Source organism: Pollicipes pollicipes, unplaced genomic scaffold (assembly GCF_011947565.3).
Source record: "Pollicipes pollicipes isolate AB1234 unplaced genomic scaffold, Ppol_2.1 Scaffold_7261;HRSCAF=8764_pilon_pilon_pilon, whole genome shotgun sequence".
Classification (NCBI taxonomy): domain Eukaryota; kingdom Metazoa; phylum Arthropoda; class Thecostraca; order Pollicipedomorpha; family Pollicipedidae; genus Pollicipes; species Pollicipes pollicipes.
Window position 1 is genome coordinate 11492427 of NW_023597054.1, and position 24181 is coordinate 11516607.

The 24181-nt window shown below is 57.6% G+C and overlaps 1 protein-coding gene across 1 annotated transcript; it reads right to left on the minus strand.

Annotated features, from left to right (window-relative positions):
• Positions 1-40: 40 nt before the first annotated feature.
• Positions 41-22781, minus strand: LOC119113183 (transmembrane protein 132E; the record flags this gene model as incomplete). The annotated part of the gene is given in 9 exon segments (XM_037237530.1): positions 41-60; positions 1307-1492; positions 9913-10095; positions 10650-10731; positions 11873-11995; positions 14032-14135; positions 19622-19765; positions 20155-20365; positions 22608-22781. Coding segments are annotated over 9 exon segments (1227 nt in total), but the record flags the coding sequence as incomplete, so codon positions are not given.
• Positions 22782-24181: the final 1400 nt, after the last annotated feature.

Below are 24181 nucleotides of genomic sequence, written 5' to 3' on the forward strand. Positions count from 1 at the left end.
GACGCAGGGGACAGCATCACACATGGTACACGGAGGCAGTGTCATGTCCAGCAGGCCCTCCTGGCGACGCAGGGGACAGCATCACACATGGTACACGGAGGCAGTGTCATGTCCAGGAGGCCCTCCTGGCGACGCAGGGGACAGCATCACACATGGTACACGGAGGCAGTGTCATGTCCAACAGCAGGCCCCTCCTGGCGACGCAGGGACAAGCATCACACATGTATACGGAGGCAGTGTCATGTCCAGCAGGCCCTCCGAGAGAACGATATTTCACATAGACAACCTCATAGAGAGTCCGGCAATATGTTGGACACCTGTCATCAGCCCTTAAATCCACGGTTCTTTTTCGCCAGGCCACGGGAAGAGCAGACGGATACAACCAAGTTCCATGGGAAGCCCGTTTGAAACGGATGTGGAGTCCCGCGAAATCGGCAACACCCTCTCCACTTCGCAGAACTCCTGCAACACGTAATTGCAGGTGGTGATGCGGTACCACCACAACACCGGGGGTGCGGGCAACGATGTCGGTTTGTCGCCTGAGACGTTCACGTCAGGCCAGCGCTGGAGAGCGGCAGGCAGCATCCAGTCTGATCCCGGGCCGGACCCTCAACCTAGGATAGCCTGTCAACCGGCTGGAGAGGTATGGCAGATATTGGTTCGCCCACCGAGCTCATTCTGACGCTGGGGTGTCAAGATCCTTCAGTCCAGGCATCTACCTGGCACGTGCGGAGTGCGACTGTGCGGGGGTACGACCTCACCACCCATGTCCTACACCAACACCCTAGTACTGCCACGATATCGTTCAAGTTCTGTAATTCTGCATCAGTAGTGGCCTGGTACTGATGGTGTAGCTCACAGTTCTTCCCAGGTACTGGCCTGGTACTAACCTGGCACTAGTATCGCCCGTGACAGCGGCGTCCTTCCCGAGCGCTGACGGCGCCCTGCCTGGGTACCGCCCTGGTAACGGCCACGCGTTGACCTGTTACCGATGATGTACTCTCCTGGGACAGGGCCGTTAGCGGGCTGGTGACGCTGGTTCTGCTCTAGCTCTGCCCTGACACTGCACGGTCAGCCGGCTGGTGACGCTGGTGCTACTCTGGTACTGAGCAGCCAGTCGGCTGGTGATGCCGGTTCTGCTCTGGCTCTGCCCTGACACTGCACCGTCAGCCGGCTGGTGACGCTGGTGCTGCTCTGGTACTGGGCAGCCAGTCGGCTGGTGACGCTGGCTCTGCCTTGACCCTGACCTGGCACTGGCGCTGAATCGTCAGTCGGCTGCTAACGCTGGTTCTGCCCTGGCACTAACCTGGTACTGGGCCGTTAGCCGGCTGGTGACGCTAGTGACGGCGGCGTACTCGTTGTCGGCGCGCCTTGACACGGTCAGCTGCAGTCCGCTGATGACGCCGGCCTCTAGCGCCGACACGGCCACGCGGTCGGCGGCCACGCGGAACTCCCGGCTGGCCACCTCAGCCCCGGTGATGGGTGACAACAGCTGCCGACAAGACCCAGTATGGTTCAGGACGGGACCCAAGGGTGACAGTTCTCTCACAGAGATTAGAGAGACCAAGCAAAGACGCCAGACTGGCCCCCAACTCGCTGGCAAGGGAGGCAAGAGGGTCGCTTGAGGCATCAGTGCTCTTAACCGGACACACGTCGGTCGGTTACCCAAGGAACAGCTCAGAGGAGTCCCTCCGTGGACCTCAGGGCGCGTTGCTCCACTGTGACTATAAAACCACTGCGCGTCTTCCAAACCACTGCCGACTTCCATTCGAGCACAATCCAACAATCCACCAAGTGCCTCCGGCAACTCGCAGAGTTAGTTGAGCACAAAACCGCGGAAACCCGCTTACAAGCCACTGAGCACGCTCTTAAGTCGGCGAGGTTTCCATATGCCTACTCGGGCTAATCGCCGTCCCCATCGGCCTAGAAGGGCGACCAGCACGGGAGGTCAACTGACGGGGAGGGGCTGCTTTGGGTCACGCGGCCGGAGGCGCCAGATCGGCGGGCGCCGCTGATGTGGGGCTCCCGTCGATGTCGGGAGCGGAGACGCTTGATTCGGCAAGCTGTGGCAGCTGCTGCCTCCCAGCAGCCGTGTCAGGGGCACTTCGTCGCAGTTTGACAAAAGTGATGACGTCAAACGACGATTTCCGAAAACGCCTCGATCTTTGCTTTTCCTGAGCCGACGCCGCGGCGCTGCAAGCCTGCAAGAATTTATCTGAAATCCACTTACAGATACCCTGAAGTCAGCCGGTCACATCCCGTTCGGCTGATCTCCATCCGTCCAGTAAATCAGGCTTAAGTAAATTACCTGTCGTAAATCTGTGAAGCCTGCCCATCCACTCCCTTTAAGTGCCTTTTGGGAACTCATTGACTTACAAGGACTTTTGCATGGACTCACGATCTACTCTGTGACTGCAGGCCTGAGATCAATAATACAAGCCTTCAACTCCGGCCATAGCGTCGCTATCAGCTGCTGTCTGGCCAGTTCAGACATACCGGATTCTCACGAATCCCGCCGGTGACAGCCCGACGTGTACCTCTGACGTGCCGCCGTGGGCTTAGCTCCCAACAACAGGAAAACTGGCACGGATCTGCGATCATGAATGAGCCGAGGGAAGACGCGGCAGAGGCACCGTGACCCTGGAGCGGACGCTGCACACTTTGCCAGTCCTCAGGAATGTTTGCCACGACATGCACTACAAGCGTAACCCTGAGTTTGGAGGCGCTAGGAACGCGGCCGGTGGACGGCGCCGGCCTCTGTCCGTCAGCACGGCGCCGCCTGGAGACCTGCCAGCCACGGCCCGGCTCTGGCTCCGGCTCCGGCTCCGCACTCACGACTGCTGCTCCTCTGCCGGGACCGTCCCGCGGGACCGCACGGGATGGGCGAGACGACGCCAGAGAGGGGAGGTGAGGGGACGCGGCGGCCATGTCGCAAATGTGTTATAGATTGGCGGGGTTCACCTACCCACCATCCATTGCAACGTTTCCACTCATTGCGGTTATTGATACCCACCCGATATTGGAGCTATTGCGATGTGAAATATACGCAACGAGTGTGCTGTATTAAAAAACAACAACAAAGCGCGACGCTTAACACTTAAAAGGAACGTGCTCGCGACAACAGAGATGGCACTGCCCGCAACGTTCGCGGATGTCCCGCGCAGAACATCCGTCCGTCTACCGACCCGGCGGCCTCTCGGCGGGAGCCTGGCTTCAGACAGGACCTGCGCCGGCTCTCTGTGCCCCGCCGCACCGCTGGCCACTCGGATAGACGGGCAGAGAGAGCGCGCCGAGTGCCGCCGCTGCGACAGAAGCGCAAAAACCGCTGCAGCATTGCGTCGGCGGCCGCTGCGGGGGTGAAGGTGGGGGTGGGGCGGGCCAGCTGCCTGTCCGGCGCGCTAGGCCGGTCAGAGTCGTGCTGGTGCAGACGTGTTTGCCCGACGTCAACAGGGCCGATCACAGGCACGTGACCGGCAACATGATCCGCCAGTCGGGGCTGACTAGCCGGCTCACTCAGCGCTCAACTATCCGAAACACGCGAAACATTGTTTGAGTAATGTCGGAGCCTACGGATGGCCTCCGCGGACCGCTAGAGCCGGATCAGCGCCGCCATAGACCCCGTTCTGGACAGGAAGCTTGCGACACACGCCCGTCCGCTGCGGTGGCCCGTTCTCTGCGCCATCCGCCGCATCTGCAGAACAATACCGGCGCACGGAGTGGGCGGCGCGGCGCGCAGGTCGGGTGGGCTCGGCGCCGCCCGTCGCAGGCGGCCGCCGCCTCCCAGGGCGCTCCGGCTCATAACCGGCTAACCCACACCGGCTGTCCCCGGCGTATGTGGCGCGATCAATCGCGATCAATCCTCGCCGCCGGCTGTCGTGCGCCGACCGGTGCGTCGGCCGCGCAGAGCGGGGCCGGGCCGGCTCGCGCTGACCTTTTCCGCGGCAAGCGCCGTCCGAGCCGCTGCCCGGCACCGGCCACTCTCCGGCGTCCGGTTCAATCAGCGCCCGACGATTAATGACGCGGCCACGCGCCGCGGCCAATCAACTGGCGACGATTAATGGCGCACCGGGTGACTTTGCCTTCTGGCCTGAGGACGCCGCTAAGCGCAAAAGAGGAGCTCCGACCCGCCCACTTCCTGTCTCCGACCTCCCCCCCCCCTCCCCGCTCCCCCCGCATTTGGAGCCTGGCAGGTCTGGCACCGAAGCGGACGCCGGGCGTTTGTCCACGCCTGCCATGTGGTCCATGTCCGCTGCGCGAGCCGGCCCACACACGGCCGCCGGCGCAGACAGGGCGTCCGCTGTCTGCCGACACGGCGACCACCGCGGTCTGGCCGGCGACGGCACCGCGTCAGCATCCGAGGCCTGGGGGGGGGGGGAGGGGGCCTGGAGCCAGCCTGGTGAGGCTGGCCGGCGGCGCCTGTGCAGTCCGTGCCTCCCGCCCACAGGTGTATTTGACGGCAGCGGGCCGTGTATTTGCGGAACGGAAGTTTACGGCGATGCAGAGCAGATTAGCCGGCCGCCATTTCCGCAGATGAACTGCCCTGCGCCGCGCCGACCAAAACACGGAACCTGTGACCGGCGGTCTCATGGAGACCGCGACAGACGGTCCCAGGGAGACTGTGACAGGCTGTCCCTAGGAGAGCTGTGACAGGTTGTCCCCAGCTGCCTGTGACAGGCTGTCCCCAGGGAGACTGTGACCAGCGGTTCCAGGGAGACTGTGACCAGCGGTCCTGAGGAGACTGTCGCGGACTATCCAAAGGAGACTGTTGCAAACTATCCAAAGGAGACTGTGACAGACGCTTTCAGGGAGACTGTGGCAGACGGTCCCGAGCAGGCTGTGACAAATGGTCCCAAGGAGACTATGTCAGGTTGCCCTAGGGAGACTGTGACAGGCTGTCCAGGGGAGATTGTGACAGACGGTCCCAAGGGAGACTGTGACAGCGGTCCCGGGGAGACTGTGACAGGCGGGTCCCAATGAGGCTGTGACAGGCCGCCCATGACAGACTGTGACAGGGCGCCCCAGACGGACTGTGACAGGGCGCCCCAGACCGACAGACTGTGACAGGCCGCCCCAGACAGACTGTGACAGGCCACCCCAGACAGACCGTGACAGGCCGCCTCAGACAGACTGTGACAAGGCGCCCCAGACAGAACTGTGACAGGGCGCCCCAGGCAGAACCGTGAATGACGATCTCCAGGTGGCCTTACCTTCGAGCCATGGACTGCGCCGCCCGCGGTAAACGGAGGCAACGTTTGTTGGTTTTCACACCACGAGCGTGCAGGCTCGTGGAGCTTATCTGGGAACCTGCTGAAAGCCTCAGCTGCCTGGCAACCTCAATAATAAGCTCCAAAAGGCTTTCGAAGAATTGAACTGGTTTCCGTCCAATGGGAGTGTGGGTTTTTCAAGCAACCACGCGATAGCTTTCACACATGCATGCAATTACAGGGAGCGCCTGGGTGAACTGGCAACCGGCTGCAAAATACGGTGAATGGCTTTCATCACCAGCAGATGTACACATCATACGCGGTAACCCAAGCCAGGTCGATGGCGTTTCATTTGGAGAGTGTGGCTAGTGCTTCCTGAGCCGCAGCACAGCGCCGGTTCGCCATTACAAGGACCGGCTGAGCCTTCTCCATGCCCGGCTAAGCTCCCCGCAGGCCAGGCGCGCAGAGCCGGGCGCTAAAAAACAGATGCGTCCTCCGTCGGCCGTCGGCGGTGGAGGCCGCCGATTCCGCCTGAACGCCGCCCCGACAGAAGAACAGGTCAGATCGACTTTCGTTCTCTCACTTACAGGGCAGGTCGGTGCCAGGGTCGGTGCCACCCATGGGTGTAAATGTGTGTTTGTTTTTTTTTGTCCTAAATCCACCACATGATTTCATATACAGCACACATTTACATCACAGCGTGGGAGTTGAACACATCCAGAGCTATAAATCCTGCTCCCAAAGACCCGAAATGCTTCTAAGTTTACGTCTGTTCACACATGCCATGTCACAACCAACGGGCGTAAATATACATTTGTCGTTGTTTTTCTGTTAACAGTAGGAGCAACCAATATCCTTTCTCTTCCCTCGTCACAGAAACGTTTACCGTATATTTCCTACCCAAATGTTTAGAAAACAGACTGTTTCCAAAATACCGTTTTGTGCCCCTCCCTCTCATCCTGAATCACCCTCCCCCCCCCCCCCCCTCCCCGTCCTTCCGTCACCAGGACGATGTTCCATTCATAGTTCGACCTGAGGGATGGCTCAGACCCCCTCGCAGTTTCACTTGAGAAGCAATTTAGACCGTCGTCTCTAACCACGAGAAGAGCAGCTTAGGCCGACTGATTCCCCGTCAGGGGAATACGAGCGACTAAACCCGTCCCTTCCCAACAGCTCAGACCCGCCACTCCTCAGCGGTGGAACAGCTCAGGCCCGCCACTGCTCAGCGGTGGAACAGCTCAGGCCCGCCACTCCCCCCCCCCCCCCCCCCCCTCCCCCGGCAGTGGAGCTGCTCACAGGGCAGCCGAGGCCGCGGTCCGTGGCCTCGGTCGGACACAGGCCGTTTACACGGCGACCGACCCGGGACGGTGGCCGCCTGCCAGGGGACCGGCAGCTGCCAGCTCCGCCGCGGCCGCCGCGCCAGCCGGGGTCACGGCACTGCGCCACGGGCCACGACAGAGCGGGCGGTGCGCCGAGGCACGTACACCCGGCCGGGACAGGGTGGGCGCTACACCGGAACACAGGCCAACCGCAGCGCCATCTAGCGCACCTGTACCGAGCCGAAGCACCTTTGAGGAAGGGGATTAGTGCCCACAGCAGAGGCGTCAGCAATTACTGCCATTGTTACCGTAAAAAAGAAACGAAACAACGCTGAACGCATGATGTGCTGGACAGGTGTCCCGAGGAATTAACTCTACAAATAATTCCACGGAACGTTGTAATGAACTAATGCGGCGCGAGTACATGGTATGCGTACATTACGCAGCTTGTGATTATCGTCTCTGATCTTACTTCAGCTGCAGAAAGTCATCGTTAGCACAGATGAGCACCACAGCGACCCAAGCCGGCAGGTGTCGCGCTGTTCTTATGCATCTGTGACCGGATCATGCCCAACAGCGTAGGAATTGATCGATTAGCTGTTCAAGCGCATGGCCAAGGAATCAGTGCGGAGATCCGTGTGCACGGACACGGGGCAGTCTGGTGCTTATGCGGTGCTCTTTAGACGACATCCCTTCGCTTCCAACAGATCAGATCATCCAACGGCGTTACTTTATATGCTTCTGGGGGACTGAACGCTCCTCCTCCCAATCCTCCTCTGTGTGCTCCCCTGAGCCCGAATGCTGAGCCAAGGAAATGCAAAAAATGTGATAGGGGCGGCCGTGGGCGGTAAAGGTACCGGTCGGCGGTAAATCTTCCACCTGATTGCATCACAAAAATAGTGAAAAAGAATAGACACATTTTGTGTGGCGTGTTCCAGAGTGTAAGTAATATTGGCCTGGTGTTAATTGATTTTAGCGAAGAGCCCTGAACATGAACGCTTACCTGATTGATAAGGTCGTTTAACCAATGTATACCTCTTCACAAACTAAATGTCCATTGTGTTCTGCAAACTTCCAACTCATAATACCAAAGTATCAGGAGTGCATGATCTTTCTTGCTGTCATGGACTTCAAACTCATATAAAAGCGCTGACCGCGCTGTTTTTTAAGACGGGTTTTCTGTTGACCCGTCTGGTCACGAGCCTTTACCTACCGTGCCCTTTTAGATGAAGGTACTTCCAGACAGTGCACATGATGCGTTTCTCATAGCTTCTCCGCCGAAGATGTACCATGTGTACATGTTCACAAAGCTGTATTTTCACATGGGCTCGAATTGGAAAGTCGTTTTTCTTTAAAGCAATCCTTAATCAGTTTTATTTTTTGTTGTAAATCTTAGTCAGCATGACAGCATGACAGCAAATTCAAGAGGTCGAAATTCGAGGAGAATTCAGGTCCTGGGGACAGGCCAGCTCAACCTTATCGACTAAGCTTTTGATCGACTTTAGAAAGCGACAACCTGATATCATCTTTATTCCGCCCAGAGAAAAGAAGCTCCGTTTGGTAGACGCGGAACAAAGCTCCAAAGATAAACAGACGCAAGCGCACATTTCGTGATCGTACTTTCCGTGCAGCACAATCACTCAGGCTGTCTTGTCAGTCACTGTCAGTTCAGTCAGTTTTGCAGCCACGTGGCCTTGTTGAGAACGGAGCTTTAAGAATACTTAAGCTGGACCCATATCACATGCCACATAATGCCGCCGGTTGCAAGAAACCATCGAGAGCATGCAATCAATCTGCCCGGACTCGATTTAACGCTGCTGGGAAAATGTTCAGGAAGTAAGCCCTGAGATACCGCGACGTCGCAGTCATCCGGGCGCGCGGTCATGGCGATTCACACAAACCGCTGAGTGTCAGCCCACGCCTTCTGGAGACCAAGCGATTCGCACAAGCAGCGGCTAACTGCGTGACCCTGCAGCCCTCGATGTGGAAAGTGCCTCTCTGATGCCCACACAGAGTGGGGGGAGGGGCGTCCAGGGGGTGCCGGTGGAGAGGAGGCAATAGATGCGCGCTGGTGGATGGGCACTGGTCGACGAACGCCGTGGGGGGGGGGGAGAGGGATGGAAGAGGAGCGGTAGAAGAGCGGCGGCGGGTCGCTGACGGTGGAAGTGGCTGATGACCGGCTGATGGGAGAGCAGCGGTGGATGACCGACTGATGGAAGGACAGCGTTGGATGAGCGGCGGTGGGTCAGTGGCGGGCGAGGTGGCTGGTGGCCGACTGATAGACGAGCAGCAGCGGATGGGCGGCGGCTGAGCGTGAAAGACTGCTGCAGGAAGAGCGGTGAGAGCGATGGGAGAGCGGTGCAGGACTAATGGAAGAGCAGCGGCGGCGGATGAGTGTCAGACGGTGCGGAGCTGGAGCACGCCCCGGCAAACAGATGGCGTTTGTCGGCAGCGGCCGCGCCGAACAACGCCACTGGCCATCCGGCCGCCCAAAGCCCATCGCCGGCCAAATGGAGACGCATAACTTATCGGGCCGCCGCGGCGCTGCGCTGAAGCCCGGGGCCCGCGGGGACGGGGCTCTGATTGGCCCGCTCGCCCTGGCGCCACCCACTGTCAGCACTGGCAAACGCACGGCTGTCCACCGCACCCTTCACGGTCGCCAGCTCCGGAACAGGGCACGCTCAGAGCCTCCGTCCGAGGGGCGACTGGCCTGTCCGCGGCCCCCTTTACGGTCGCCAGGCTCCGGGACAAGGCACGCTCAGAGCCTCCGTCCGGGGGGCGACTGGCCTGTCCGCGGCCCCCTTTGCGGTCGCCAGCTCCGGGACAGGGCACGCTCAGAGCCTCCGTCCGAGGGGCGACTGGCCTGTCCGCGGCCCCCTTTACGGTCGCCAGCTCCGGGACAGGGCACGCTCAGAGCCTCCGTCCGAGGGGCGACTGGCCTGTCCGCGGCCCCTTCGCGGTCGCCAGCTCCGGGACAGTGGCACGTTCAAGACCTCCATGTGAGACGGGCGTCTGCCTTGCCAGTGGACCCCGTCTGCCCCGGACAGGGTGTGCTCCGGATCGGTGTAGGAGGGGGGCAGACATGTTTTCCACAGAGCAGTAATGAATAACGTAACAAATGGTCATCTTTCCGCTGGACGCACCCAGCAAGTTTGCACGCCTCGTGTGCAGGCGAATTGATTAGTCTCAGTGCCAGTGCTAGGCATCCTCTTGCAGTGGTTGAAGGTGCGCCTGAACCATTCTCATTGCTGAAGAAAACTGTATAAGCCTTATCATGTTTGCACGTTCCGAAAGGCCTCTAGGGTCACCCTTGTCGTGAATGAAGTGGTCCTTTCCACTACCTGCCAAAACGGAAGCAATTCGAAGCCATGCCGGCAGCACGGAATCACCTGAACTTTGGTGCGTCCCTGGGCCTTGCCCACCAGCAGGTTGCCTCGGAGCGTGGCAAACTGAGGGTCAGCGACCCGGAGATGACCTCTGACCAGGTCAGTGACGCGCAGCGACGTCTTCCTTCCTGCCACATACGAGACGCGGCCGGAGTTGTCATCTCGGGAGACGAACTTGGCGTACACCTGAAGAGGGAAGTCGAGCGTGAATCTCCTGCTGCATAATGAAACGACCTGCAGGACAATGGTGGCTGTACCTGCTGACAAAGAAAGCGTGCCTTTTCGCGTGACTGCTAGACATCTCACTGCATGCAACTCCCATTCACTTGTCCGAACGAAAAAAGAGAAACTCTAGACAAGAACAATAGGAACATTTCCGTGCTCGTAAGCCGGAACATTTCACATCCGACTACAGACCAGAACGCATGGATTTAGAAGAGCTCACCCGCTAGACAAATTCAAAATCCACAACCACGCGATCGGCCGGTGCAACGGTCCAATCCACCGGCTCTCATCCCGATTCTGGGCACGGCAACACGCCTTGATTGCATCCTTTGCGTGATTCATCACCGGCGTCACCGTCCGCCGCCCGCACGGTGACCATTGGCTGAATCTGTTCCGGCTTCAGAGAGAAATATGGCGTACGATCACATCAGAGTTGGCGCGCTGACGACAAACCCCGGCGAGATTGGCAACGCGTGCCAGCCGAGTGCCCGACGTGCGCCGCTCCCCCGCCTCACCTCGATCTCGGTCTGCTGGTAGCGCAGCTCGCAGATCTGTCCACCGCCGCCGCTCTGGTACGTCTCCGTGACCGCGAACAGACTGCCGGGTCAGAGAGTGTCAGCGCCGCCGGGCACGCGGCGCCCACGGGTCGTCGCCAACCGGTACGGGTCGACTGGCGTCGGAAGGCGTCCCCAGACGGTGCCGGCTGGACCGACTGATGACGGGACAGGACCGGACAGGCCGCCGGCCAGCACGACCTAGCTCACTGCCCGCTGAGTAGGATGCATGTATTTACATAAGGATAGTGGCTTGCTGGCATTGCCTGGACACTTGGAACGGTGGCCGCTCTCCACACACGGCACCGTGTACGTTTTTGCATCATGCCTATAATACTCCGGGAAAAACCGACTAAAATACGTACTTCAACACGAAAAACATAATTTGGCAGCGACGAAGGTTGATCTCAGACGTGACGAAGTTATGAGGAGGTCGTAAGTATCGTCTTCTTTGAGTTCGTCTGCTCGCTATACCAATGTCAGTACTCCGTCAGGCACATCCCGGGCGCTCTCAGAGGTGCATCTGGGTAAAACTTCATTACTCGTAGGACGAAGAGTGAGCGCCGAGCTAGCTCCAAAGTCCCATCAGCGTGCTTCTTTAAAATAGAAACTAATTTTCTTTACGGCAGCCGTCCGTGGAGAGCGTCGCGGGCGCCATCCTCCCGCCCAAATCTCATTCCGGAAACAGGAGCCGTTTTTAGGCGCCTCCAATACGGCCACGGCGCGGGGCGTCGCCGCGGCTCCCAAGTGGCCATCGGGATTCCGGCTAGGGTTACGCGCCGGGTGCTCCGGTCCGCGGCGGAATAGCAAGCGAGCTGGCGGCCGCGGGGCGGGGGCGGGCTCGGGAGCAGCGTGGCGGCACGGGCGCCGCGTCGCCCGGGGCCCGTCAGCGACACGCTCTGTGCCCGGCGCGACGACCGTGGAGCCAGCATGGCGCGCTGGCCGTAATGGCCGCGAAATGGGCGATGGTCTGGCCGACGGTAATACGTCATTTTGTATTTCGTAAGGCAGCAACCCTGACTGGCTTCGACTATAAACGTCTGACCTTACATAAAGACAAGGCAACGAGAGCGCCGGCTTGCTCGAAGCCTCTCTGACCGGACAGCAGGCCACCGTCTCCGCTGCCACAGTTCGTCTAACTCATCTCCGCTCCGGCGAATCAGCGCACCCCATCCGTTACGCACCTGCCCAGGTCGTTGGGGTGTTTGTTGGTCTCGGGCAGGCGCACCTCCCAGCCGCGGATCTGGCTGAGCTTCGGATCCGGGATCTCGATGTCCAGCGGCTCCTCCGGCACCCAGACGCGGAAACTGAAACACGTCACGGCGTCAAAGCGCACGGCGCAGAGCAGTGCCCACTCGTCTGTAGGCAAGCCGTTGCAACCCAGCACAGACGCGAGTGGGCGTCCGCATGGTTCACACCGACACAGGCCACAGGGCCACAGCAAGCATCATGGTAATCGCAGATATGCCTGGTTCGCAACACAAAAAGCATCGGCGGGAACTTCAATAGCTGGGAAAGATACATACAGGAATAGCACGAGCGGCATTAGCATGGCCTGATCTGTCTGCCAGCTGATCTGTCAGCCGGACGTCACCACGGCCATCAGACCATCTTCTGAGCGGCCGCTTTTGGATCATAGAAACTGGTCCGGGCAAAACGGTGCGGATCAGGAGGTTATGCTGCTTGCATGGGATCAGGCATACACGATTCTATTCCGCGCGACTGGCATGACCACACAAAGGAACTGGCTGTTCTCGGCGTGGGGATGGAGCTGGCATAGAGACTGCAGTCATCTGACTTCAGATTAACGGGACTATCAGTCATGCTACGTCCCAGGACATAATGGCTTCATTGCGTCGCAACGACTGCGACTGAGTTAACTTCCAGATGTCTATGTGCGGTCACGCGTGATGCCATTGCCAGTGACGTCAGTGCGGCGTTCCCGAGCGTTACGCTGTTATGCCAGTAGCCCATTTGTCACCCGCGTAACGGAAGCAGAATTGTTTACGGATGGCATAACTTTTGGAATTATCGTCCTAGCCTGGTGTGTTGATATCCACACAAGGTCTTGGCAATTACATGGAAATTATCCGGATTGTGACGCTTACATGGCTGAAAGACAGGCGCTGTACAGAGCTTTGCCCAGTCTCACATAACACCTGACGACGGCCAGAGAACTGACTGGCCGAAACGTTGCAAACGCGGTAACACATCACACGAAGACGAGAGACCGAACGCCAATTCCGTCCCTTATAGTAGCACGTCGTCTCAATCCTTCTGTAAACGTGTAAAATATTTAATGGAAATGTTAATCCTTTTCCATTTTAGGACGAAGCGCGAGAAAAGCAAACAAACAGCAGCGCAGCTCATTCTTGGGCAACGGCTGTTGCTTGTTATTCAGTTGCGTTTTTTTTTTTACCCCGACGCCACCTAAGTTCATCATAATATAAGCAACCCGCTTCCCAACACATTGTCGTGTTTTCTGCTGTCGCTACCGTTGACTTATGACTGCGCTACCAAAAGAACATGGTCGATCAGCTTTACCCCACATCTATCAGTGCCATCTTCGGTAGCTCTCAGGAAAATAGGCTGCATTGTATGCGCTGGACGAGTTAGAGTACGCAGCATAACAGTACGCCTCTTGGTCACCCAAAATACACGTCAAGCAATTCCTTTTGATTAGATATCGCACAAAAGGCTGATAAAGACTGCAAACAGTAATAACTTACTCTAAACGTGGCAGAGACGGTAAATCTTAAAGGAACCTAACCAATCAGTTTGCACGGACAAACGCGCTGGTTTCGGGCGCAACGGCGAAGCCTTAGAGTTGACGGCATGACGGCCAATACAGCTTATCTTTAGTCCCGCAGCCCTTGGTCCTCGTTTCCGCTAGATTACAATGTTGTAGATAGCGTATTCCAATTGAAATAGTATAGCGTAACCTTTCGCACAACTTATGATGGGACCAATTTGGTCACGCAGTCTAGTGAACAAATACTTTAGCGATCTTTGCGGTCGGATGTGGTAAAATCAAAGCATAACGTGTTAAAGAAAATGTGTTCTCTGAAAGAGGTCAGTGGGACTTCCGTCGAAGCATTTCTTCAAAACATTTCCATCACACAACACACATTCCACAGCGCCAATATCAGCTACTGACGTAGGGTATGGGGAAAACTGGCCATGCAGTCTGGTTGCGTGTTGCAGCAGTTCGATTTCAGCTTCAAAGGTGGCGTTCTTCCTTTAACTCACGCAACACGCAGCCGCCCGAGTGACCATCGGGTCATCAAAACTAATCTCCGTTACCGTCGTCCCTCCGAACCGGTGTGGCGACGCCGCTGCTCACCTCGCCGAGCCGTGGTAGGAGCCGTAGTTGACGATGACGGTGGCGTTCTGGCTGCCGCGCGCCTCCGAGCCATCCAGGTAGACGGACGTGCACGAAGATGACACCTGCGGGCACGCCGTCGCCACCGTCAGCGGGACAGCGCCGGGGGACTGGCTGCGCTGCGCGACACGCACCGAAAGATGACACCTGCGGACACGCCGTCGCCACCGTCAGCGGGACAGCGCCGGGGGACTGGCTGCGCTGCGCGACACGCACCGGAAGATGACACCTGCGGACACGCCGTCGCCACCGTCAGCGAGACAGCGCCGGGGGACTGGCTGCGCTGCGCGACACGCACCGCAAGCCCGGCCGCTGGGCGCCGCGCCGGCGGAGAATGCAGACGAGCGAACCGACGGCGCGATGAATAACGCACGACCGGCGGTCATTAGTGGAGTAGACGCGCACATCGACCGCGCGGCCGGAGCGGCCGGAGCGGCCGGAGCGTGGTGCCCTGCAGTCGTCTGCGGGGCGCGCCGACCGCCGGCCGGCACGTCAGTGCTGACCGCCGGTCAGCGCCCGCCAGCGTCGGTCCGCTAGCACCGACCGCTAGCCGGCCCACCAGCGCCGACCGCCGGCCGGCCCGCAAGCGCCGACCGACGGCCGGTCCGTCAGCGCCGACCGACGGCCAGCGTTCGCCAGCGTAGGTCCGCCGGCACTGACCGTCGGCCGGTCCGCCGGCACCGACCGTCGGCCGGCCCGTCAGCGCCGATCGCCGGCCGGCCCGCCAGCGCCGACCGCCGGCCGGCTCCCGTCAACCCCGCAGCGCCAGCAGCCGGTCCCCGCGGTGCCCGGGCCGGTGCAGCCGCGCGGCACCGGCGTGCCGCTCCGCTGCGCGTACCCCACGCTCGTCATTCACGCCGCGCGCCGCGTGGCGCAGCGGCGCTCGCGGTCGGCGCGTCGTGTTTTGCCGGCGGCGGCTGACCCGGCGCCGGCCGGGCCTCAGCTGGTTTTGGCTGCAGTGCGGCAGCCAGCCGGCCCGCCGGGGCCCGTGTCGGCCTCAATGGCGGGCGGCGCGACACGTGGTGGCCCGATGCGCCCGCGGCGGCGCCGCTTAGACCCGCAGCTGGATCGAATCGGAACACGTTGCGCGGACCGCCCCCGGTCTGGCCGGTGGGAGCATCAGCCGCACTTTATGCTCTCTTGTAAAGGTAATTGTGACTAATATCAACAATTTTAGTGGCGGGCTTATTTCACCGAACCCGTTGCACGGCAAAATGGCCTATTTGTTGAGTCTGCATCAAGACCACGGCGGCCTCCCGTTGCGTTATTCGTTGCACCTTGAACGAAAATCCCTCAATGTTGACAGAGCTCTTAAAATCGCCATTCGTGACACGCTCTAATCCTGGCAGCGTACATCAAAGCAGACGCCACCCGTGACTTTCTGTATCCTGTAGACGCATCACGATCAGGGACTACCACCTGTCGACAGCCATGTTAACCTGATCGGGGACTACCACCTGCCGACAGCCATGTTCACCTGATCAGGGACTACCACCTGTCGACAGCCATGTTCACCTGATCAGGGACTACCACCTGTCGACAGCCATGTTAACCTGTCTGTGTCGCACACAATATGGCGCATCTGTTGAAAGTGGCACAGCATCTGTCCTTCTCCTCGAAGTCGTCACCTGTTCCGATGCAAACGGACTCCTGGCACTCGCCGTCCGCTGGTGTTTTGGCAAAAATTGACAACCGATCCGTCGTCTGCTCTTTACAACTTGTCTTGGATCGCTCAACATTTTCCTCACGGCTGGCCCAGCAGATGCGGCAGACGACACCAAATCTAACTGTGTCGAATCCTCTTGCATGTTCACATACAACTTCATGGTGTTATTTCAAGCCACGTAGCATGATTTTCCCTCACGGCTCAAATCAGGTCACGTGAGGTTATCGGGCTATTTGTTTGGCCATCGACATAAATTCGCTCTCAAATTGCCACGGGAAAGGGTATACGACACGGTGATGTGATTCTAACCCATACCAGCGAGCTGCGCTATAATTAAAGTGCAGTACTTCTGGTAGAAAAGCTAACGGTTTCAGTTCAGAGTCGTTACACATTGCTCTTCCGTTTGGTTGACATTTCTGTGTCATTCAATACTAGAGTAACCCAACTTATTGTTAGGAAAACTTGTAAATATTGCCCAACCACTTTGTTAGTTGGCAATGCGTTTCCTCGGCCGGGCTTTGCGGGCACTGTGGCCAAAACACCGGAGGGAGTTAAAACTTGAAGCCCTACGCCGTGGCTGGAAAGACTTGAGCACTCAAGACTCATGACTGGCTCAAGTCCGGAGAGCATCGTTACGCTGAACAAAAAGGAGGGAGACGAGATACTTCTAACTCCCCACATCCTTCCCAAGACCCCGCGGATTTCCACCCAACTCGTCGTCCGCCCGTCGCGCCGTTCCTATCCTGACAGTCTCCCAGTCTGCCGTGTCGAGCTGGCCGAGTCCGTCGGTTACTTCGGGGAGGCTGGGGGAGGCCTCCCTGCCGCTTCCTGCGAGACAGGCGCCGCTCGCTCTGCAGCGCACCACGCCGCCGCCAGGCACGTCCTCTGGGCAGGTAATGCTACCGCCGGCGCGCGGAAATCCCATCCAGTCACGCACCGTGGGGGGACGGATGGCATCCCGCACAGCCAATCAGAAGTAACGGAGCGCTGCCCACAGACGAAGCTTAGCAAGCCACGGGCCTCGTTCGCCGCGGACCAGAGCTGGAGGTATCGTCGAAAACCGGCAGTAAGGCTCCCACATATGCTACCCGGCGAGAGGTCTTTATTACAAATATGATTTTTGTGTGTTTGTGAAAGGTGCTATTTATACCTGGTCGAAACGATAGTCGGAGGCATTACATGAAAGTTGTTTGCTTTTTGTGACAGTTATTGTGCCAAGGCCTTCGAGTGTTCCAAACTTTCGCGCGGCAAAATTCGTCACGATTTCCTACACTTATCGCAGGTGGGTGGTACAAAGTTCCGCGGCTAGCGGGGGAAGGACACAGCAAGAGCTCTCACAGAATCCAAAAGATCAGGCGAAAGAGAATTATACGACGCACCAACTCAAGCGTGACTTCAAATATCAGGCAAATAAGATAACTTCAGTGTCGTGCTCGTTTCATGTAGTTCGCTATAGGTCGTCCACGGCACCTTCATGTTCACCAATTCGGAACAGTTACAAAATGCCAAGCTAAGGCTCAAGAATTAAACATCACTGCACGGCCGCTTAGCAAAACTCCCTTCCACGTATGTAGTTTAATAACATTCGGCAAGCTATTACACTTGTCACTGTAAATCATTTTTTGTTAAAAAACTTTTATTGTCACGCGCACCGCAGCCGCCTACATGCCTGGATGACCGCATGGATCCCAAGAAGCCTGGCTCATGCCCCTACTGACGTCATCCGAACGGTGGCTTCTGCCTCCTGTTTTTCTGGCATTAGTAAATACCCATCGTTGACAACTAGCTCTCCAATACAGGCCGTTAGCAATGCAGGACCAAAATGTCGTACCTCTGGTTGGCGCGACCGCCGCCGGTGCCAAACCACGGCAAATACGAACCAGGGCATACTGTACATGTGAAACTTCAAGCTTCGAGGCTTCGAGAGCCAGTGAATTCACCTCATGCACAGAGGTGACTCGAGAGCCAGTGAATCCACCTCATGCACAGAGGTGGCAAATCATGACGCGCAGTTACGTGGACCGTCGGAAGCGTCCGCCACCACATGTCTTTAGGTTCCTGGAAGTCATACCTATAAGTTCCGGAAAGTTCTGTCATCTAGCATTCTCTGAAAGGATTATGCGGAGTACAGCATTCATAGAGCCATGCGTCCGCCTGCGTCCAAGAACCGGAGTCTGAGTCCGAGTTCTGGTCTCTTGAGCGTGGGTCTGAGTACCGGATCTACCCTCGTGAAATAACGGGGTCCGAGCCCGTATCTGATTACTTTCGCTGGCAATGTCTTGGCACGATTTTACGGAGGATGGTAAGACAAGTGCGTTGCTGCTATATACATCAAATGACTCAACCCGTAAGAGGGTCGGTTCGTATTCGCCAAGTTGAGATGCAGTCACGGGGTTTTTATGCAGCTGCTTTCGTCTACATTTGTTGGTATTTCCTGATCTCAGCCAGTCGGCAGAGTCAGCAAAGTTCACTCGGCCTGGTGATATTCGCCCGGCCCGTAACACGGCTTCCAATCAGAGAGCGTTACTATTTGTGATGGGTCGAGCAATGACAAAACGGCCCAGTCTTTAGTTTACACCTACGGAATTTACTCACAACACTGCAGGCCTGGAATCGATGCCATTTTCAGGTGACTTAAACTTGCACTGACTTCAAATGGTTTCCACGACTGCATTATTCTCTTACAGTTAAACATAACTGATATTTATGATCACATGTGCATTTCGTGCCGGTTGATCTAACAATCATTTACCGTTTTGCACATTAGGCACTTTGACGGTCGGCCTTTGGCCCCGTGGTTCAGTCGGATCCCGGGGTAACCGAGATTCTCCCTCTTGAGGCAATTGGCTTCCAACATCGCCGCGGAACATCGCCTATCACACACCGGCTGTGAACCACGATTTTCCCTGACTAATTGTCACATGGCTACATTTGCCACATGGCCTAAACCAGTTTCGGCACGCACCGTCTAGCTCAAACAAAGGAGCCGCCAATTTCAGCCAATTACAGTAAAAAGGTGTGTAGCGCTGTGCTCTCCCACGCCATGAGGTTTTAATCATGGACTGGGCTTCAGACGGAACCTATGAGCAAGAAGTGTCGACAGAGGCGACGCGCAGGACGACAGACCTTACGTCACACCGTATTCTGGTCAGAATGCAGGATGCCAAAAACAAAACGGTTTGGCACCGCAGAAATATGTAAAAAAGACGACCGAAAAACACACCCGGACTACGACTGCCGCCAGTCGAAACGTGAAAAAGACGACCGAAAAACACAGGCGGTTTGCGACTGCCGCCAGTCGAAACGCGAAAACCAGACGCGAAACTTGGGTGACGTCCTAGTTGTCGGAGGTCGGCAGGCCGTACGACATGAACAGTAGCCTGCAGAGCAAACATTGGTGGGACCCTAAGCCACCGCTCGTCAGCTGCAAGATATTCGGTTCTTGCATGCAGTGCTTTTAACTGGCAACTTAGTGCGTGTGCATTGCTGGGACTGCGTCCACCAAAAAAGTCCTCAACTTGTTTTCAGAACAAGCAGAAAACGTTATTCCATGCACCAGTTCTGACGCTAAGGAAGCGCCAGCAACCTTAATATTGTTAATAGTGAGCTCTGCTTTCGACGTAACGTTATGAACGGATACGCTATCATAAATCTGAGCACCACTACGGCGTGTTTGCCCCCAGATGGTACTGTCATAGCCAAAGCATTGTACGATTGTTGCACCATAAAAGGCAAAGTCCTGGAAAACAGGAAAGAGCGCAAATAAATCAGGAGAACGCGTCACAACGATCTTTTAAACTATGCAATCCAAGGCACGATTTTTCGGTTGGCTCTGTCCACGTGCAGGGCACGTCGCTGTTGGCGTTACCTGTCGACTGCACCCACCTTGAGCACGCTCTCGTCGGTGGACTTGCAGGAGGACTTGAGCGTGACGTCAGCTACGTCTCCCGACTGCGTGACCATGAAGACCCGCAGCGGCTCAGTGACCTGCGCCCCGGTCAGCATGGCCGTGTTTACCAGGTCCGTGGTCTGGAACAGAGCGTGACCCGCTGAGCGCGTGCTCAGGCGGGACGCGGGCCTGATGGTCGCAAGCCTGGTTGAGGCGCGTCCCGGCCGCCCCGTCTCATTAGGCGGGCGAGCCGCCGTCGCTAGCAGCAGCAGAACGGGGTAGTTGGAATTGGAACTGCTAAAGTTCAGAGCATGACGGAGTGGAGGAAAAATAACCAACTGCCGGAACAATACGCAATTTAGCTCGGAGTCCAAAGTTTAGCACTCCTCAGCGGCAAACCGAAGCGGTTACAACCGGCGGGGTCCGGCCGCCGTGCCGCGGCGGCCGGACCTGGCGTGCTGCCCGGCCGCACGCCACGTCTTGCGGCGTGTCAGCCAGCGCGCGCGCGCGCACGAGCGCGCAGACATACCTTGGCCATGGGCAGTACGATCTGCGTGTCGTCCTTCTGTAGGTTAAGCTGGGTGATAATCTTGCGGCGTGTCTTGCGCCGCGCCTCCTTGGGCTCGTCGCCAGCCGACAAGGCGGCCGGCAGGTACTGGATCCGCCATATGACCTTGCCGCCCTCACGCAGCTCCGGATGCTCGTCCACTTGCAGCATCAGCGTAAACACCTCGTACGCCCTGCGGAAGAGGTGGCGAAAGGGCGTTGTTACAAATGGTTGGCTTGTGCCGTTCGGCGCTCTATAAAGGCCCAGAAACATTCTTGCAGACGCAGGTTTTTACGTCAAAATCTATGATTACGAGAAAGCACGAATAATGTATAATTATTTCTGTCAGACCCTGGCAGCCGCATTTGCCTTTCTCAGCGGCACTGCATCCGTGCTATTGTTAACAGTTCTGAACGGGCACAGGCAGAGGCATGCAGCATTGAGCCTATCTCACACTTCATCTCGAATGCTGCTCCACCGCACGCCGCTGTGAATACGTGATGTCATCCATCGGTCGGCCCGCTTCGCGACCGGCGCGGCGCCGGCCTGGACGCCCCAGCGGGGTCGGTGCGGCGCCCAGCGAGCAGCGGCTTCACAAAAACGCCGCCTCAGCAGCTCGGCCCGGATTACGACCGTTCAGAGGCGGCGCGACCGATCAAGATTGAGCGATCGCGCCCGGCCGCGCCGGGCGTCCCGCCGCGCCGCGCTGCCGCCGCGCCGCGGCCAGCACGGCGTACCCGTGCGCCGCGCGCACGTGCTGAATCGATGGCGACGCGGGCGCCTGCCGTATCGCCGCCGCCGCCGCCGCCGGGTGCGCTGAATGCGAGGCCCGCTTGGGGAGCGAGTGGACGCTCCAGCTCGAGTGCATGAGTGAACCACAACAATGGCGCGGCTTCATAGCCCGGACACAGTGGTTTATTTCGTGTGGGCACGGCGGGCCGGAGTGTTTCATCCCTTTGTGCGTGGCGTTTGGCGGGGAGCGAACGGGACAGACGGCCGCCCGATTCATCACGCCGCACAAACAACGAGTGCACCGGCTCCATCCGGCCGCCGGCTCCGCCACCGCCGCACACGACGACAAAGCCGGCGCAGCAAGCCTCCGATTGTTATCGCGCGTCTGCTGTGTACGTATAGCTCCACTGGGGCGAGGGTGAGAGCGGCAGGCAGAGCCCAAGCCCGAGCCTAGCGCGCCTATTTGCTTCGTCTTTCGATATGGCGCGCGAGCGCAGCGCATGATCGTAAAACCGCGCCAAAGGGCGCCTCCCGGGCAGAGGCACATCAAGCGGTAATCCAGCGTCTGTCAGCATCCCCACCGACACCGGCGGCCCGGCCTCCTCAGCTTCTAGTACCCATGTGCGGCCAGCCGACGACAGGCCGCCACTGACAGTACAATGGTTAGCGTGCATGGAGCCGTCGGCTGTGATTATGATGGGAGGGGCTGACTGTCGGCAGTGGTTATGATGGTTCGCGATGACTGCCAGCAGTGGTTATGCTTGGAGGCGATAATTATCAGCAGTGGTTATGATGTGAGGCGATAAATGTCGGTAGTGGTTATGATGGGAGGTGGGCAGCGGTTATGGCGGGAGGCGATGACTACCAGCAGTGGTTATGATGGGAGGTGATGACTGTCAGCGAGGGTTATGACGGGAGGTGAGGACTGTTGACAATGGTTATGATATGGGGCGCTGGCTGTCGGCAGTGTTATGATGGGATGGGATGACTGTTGGCAGTGGTTATGATGGAAGGGAAGGACCGTTGACAGTGGTTACGATAGAAAGCACTGACTGTCGGCAATAGTTGTGACAGAAGGCACCATCTGCCGGCAGTGGTTATGATAGCAGGCGATGACCGCAAGCAGTCGTTATGATAGCAGGTACTGACCGTCGGCAGCGATTATGATGGGAGGTGCGGACTTTCGGCAGTGATTATAATGGAAGGCACTGGCTGTCGACAGTGGTTATGGAGGGGGGTACTAACCGTCGACAGTGGTTATGGAAGGAGGTTCTGATTGTCAGTGGTGGTTGTGGTGACCGTACAGACCCGCCGGTGTGGTAATTGGTGGAAGGTTGTGGTTGTGATGGGAGGTACCGACCTGTCAGCCGCCCTTTTTGGAAGTTAGATACCGACTATCCGGTGGTAGTTTGGCAGGAGATGGTGATGGCATTGGGTGGTACTGTGCTGATCCTGAGCAATGACCTGTCAGCGGTGGTTACGCTCCGGGCTGGTGACCGTGGTGGCAGGCTTCTGCCGTGCCTGACCCGTCAGCAGCAGTTACACTTCGAGCTGGCGACCGTGTTGGCAGGTTCTGCCGTGACTGACCCGTCAGCAGCAGTCACACTCCGAGCTGGTGACCATGTCGGCAGGTTCTGCCGTGACTGACCCGTCAGCGGTGGTTACGCTCCAGGCTGGTGACCGCGTCACTGCCGGGCACTGACCCGTCGGCGGTAGCTGCGTCGCCGGTGGGCAGCGGCGGTGGCGGCCCCTGCCGCCCGCTGCCGGAGGCCGTGACGGTGACGGCGCCGCGCCGCTTGCTCGACGTCACGCTGATGTTCCAGCGGTCGGAGGCCAGTTCGGCGCCCACCACCTGCAGGCCCTGCCGCACGCGCGCTCTGCAACACGGCGGTGGTCGTTAGACACGCGTGTGCGTGTCGCCTTCCCTCCTGCGGCTCTGGCTCGGGCACTGCGGCCGGGCGCAGAGGCGGGCACAGGCGGGCAAAGGGGCGGGACAAGATGCGGCCAGTGAACAGGGATTTCAACCGAGCGGATACAGATGAAATGAAGATGGGAAGAAGAGTGGAAAGAGAGAGGGAGGGAGAAAAGAGAGAGAGAGAGAGAGAGAGAGAGATAGAGAGAGAGAGAGAGAGAGAGACGGAGCAAGCGAGGAGTGACAAAATGAAATAAATAGAATAATATAAAATGGAGAAAAATAGAGAAATGAGATGAAAGAAAAAGAGAGGAAATGAGAAAGCGAGAAGAAAAAAGGGAGGAAGAGAAAGACAGAGGGGAGAGTAAGGGAGAGGGAGAGGGAGAGGAAGCGAGAGAGAGGGAGAGGGAGAAGACAAAAAGAGTGACCCCTCGGGAAGACGTCGATTAGATCAAGGGAAAAAGTAAAGGAGGATACTGCGTGCAATCGTTTCCACAGGAGTTGAGCCGAGCTTAAACACGTAACTGGTACCAGGCGCTTGATAAGGTCGCACGAATAGAACAAGTTTTTGCGTGCCGACTATCGCACCCCTCTGCAGGCTAATTAGGCGATTCCCAGCGACAGATTAGACAGACGTTACGCAGAATGAGGCAGCGTTGTGTAAAGGTGCAGCTGAGTGGCAAGAACGTGTTATCTTTCCGATGACCTACTTTGCAAACGATATGACGAAGCATAAGTGGATTGAGTAATGTTGAACGTCACGTTTCACTTGCTGATAAGACATAATCACCCACCATTCTCCCCGAATAATTACCCGCCCACCAGCTTCAACAGAGCAATTCTGAGCCGAGGAGGCACCGGTTCAGATGGCGTCACACCTTGTTACCGGATGAAGCTGCTCTGTCATGGCGTGTGAAGCTAGGATAACGAAGAGTGGCTTCAGGTCAGATCGACCATCACTAGGTGAGAAGCAGTGACATGATTGTGCTTGAGAACATAGATGGGACTGGGCGGACTTCGCTACGGCTTATAGTCCAGGTAAACATACTTACCTGATAAGCATTGTTTCGCTAGCATGCATGTCACTTGGTGAGCCAATAACTATGTATTTTTGCCTCGGGCTTCTTTAGTTGAATTAATATGTGTATCACCAACCAACGGACGTTATTCATCAATGTGTGCTGGCCGGTGAAATGTAGTCACTGCTATCATAGCGCCGTTAATGTAGCGTAATAAGTCAAAAGAGCATAGACTTATTTCTTCCTGAGGAGAACCGCCCATCACCAAATCTCGACTAATTTGCCAACATCTTGGGCCAGAAATGGTTGACGATCTCCATGCGTCGCAGCAGTGTGCTTCTGGTAT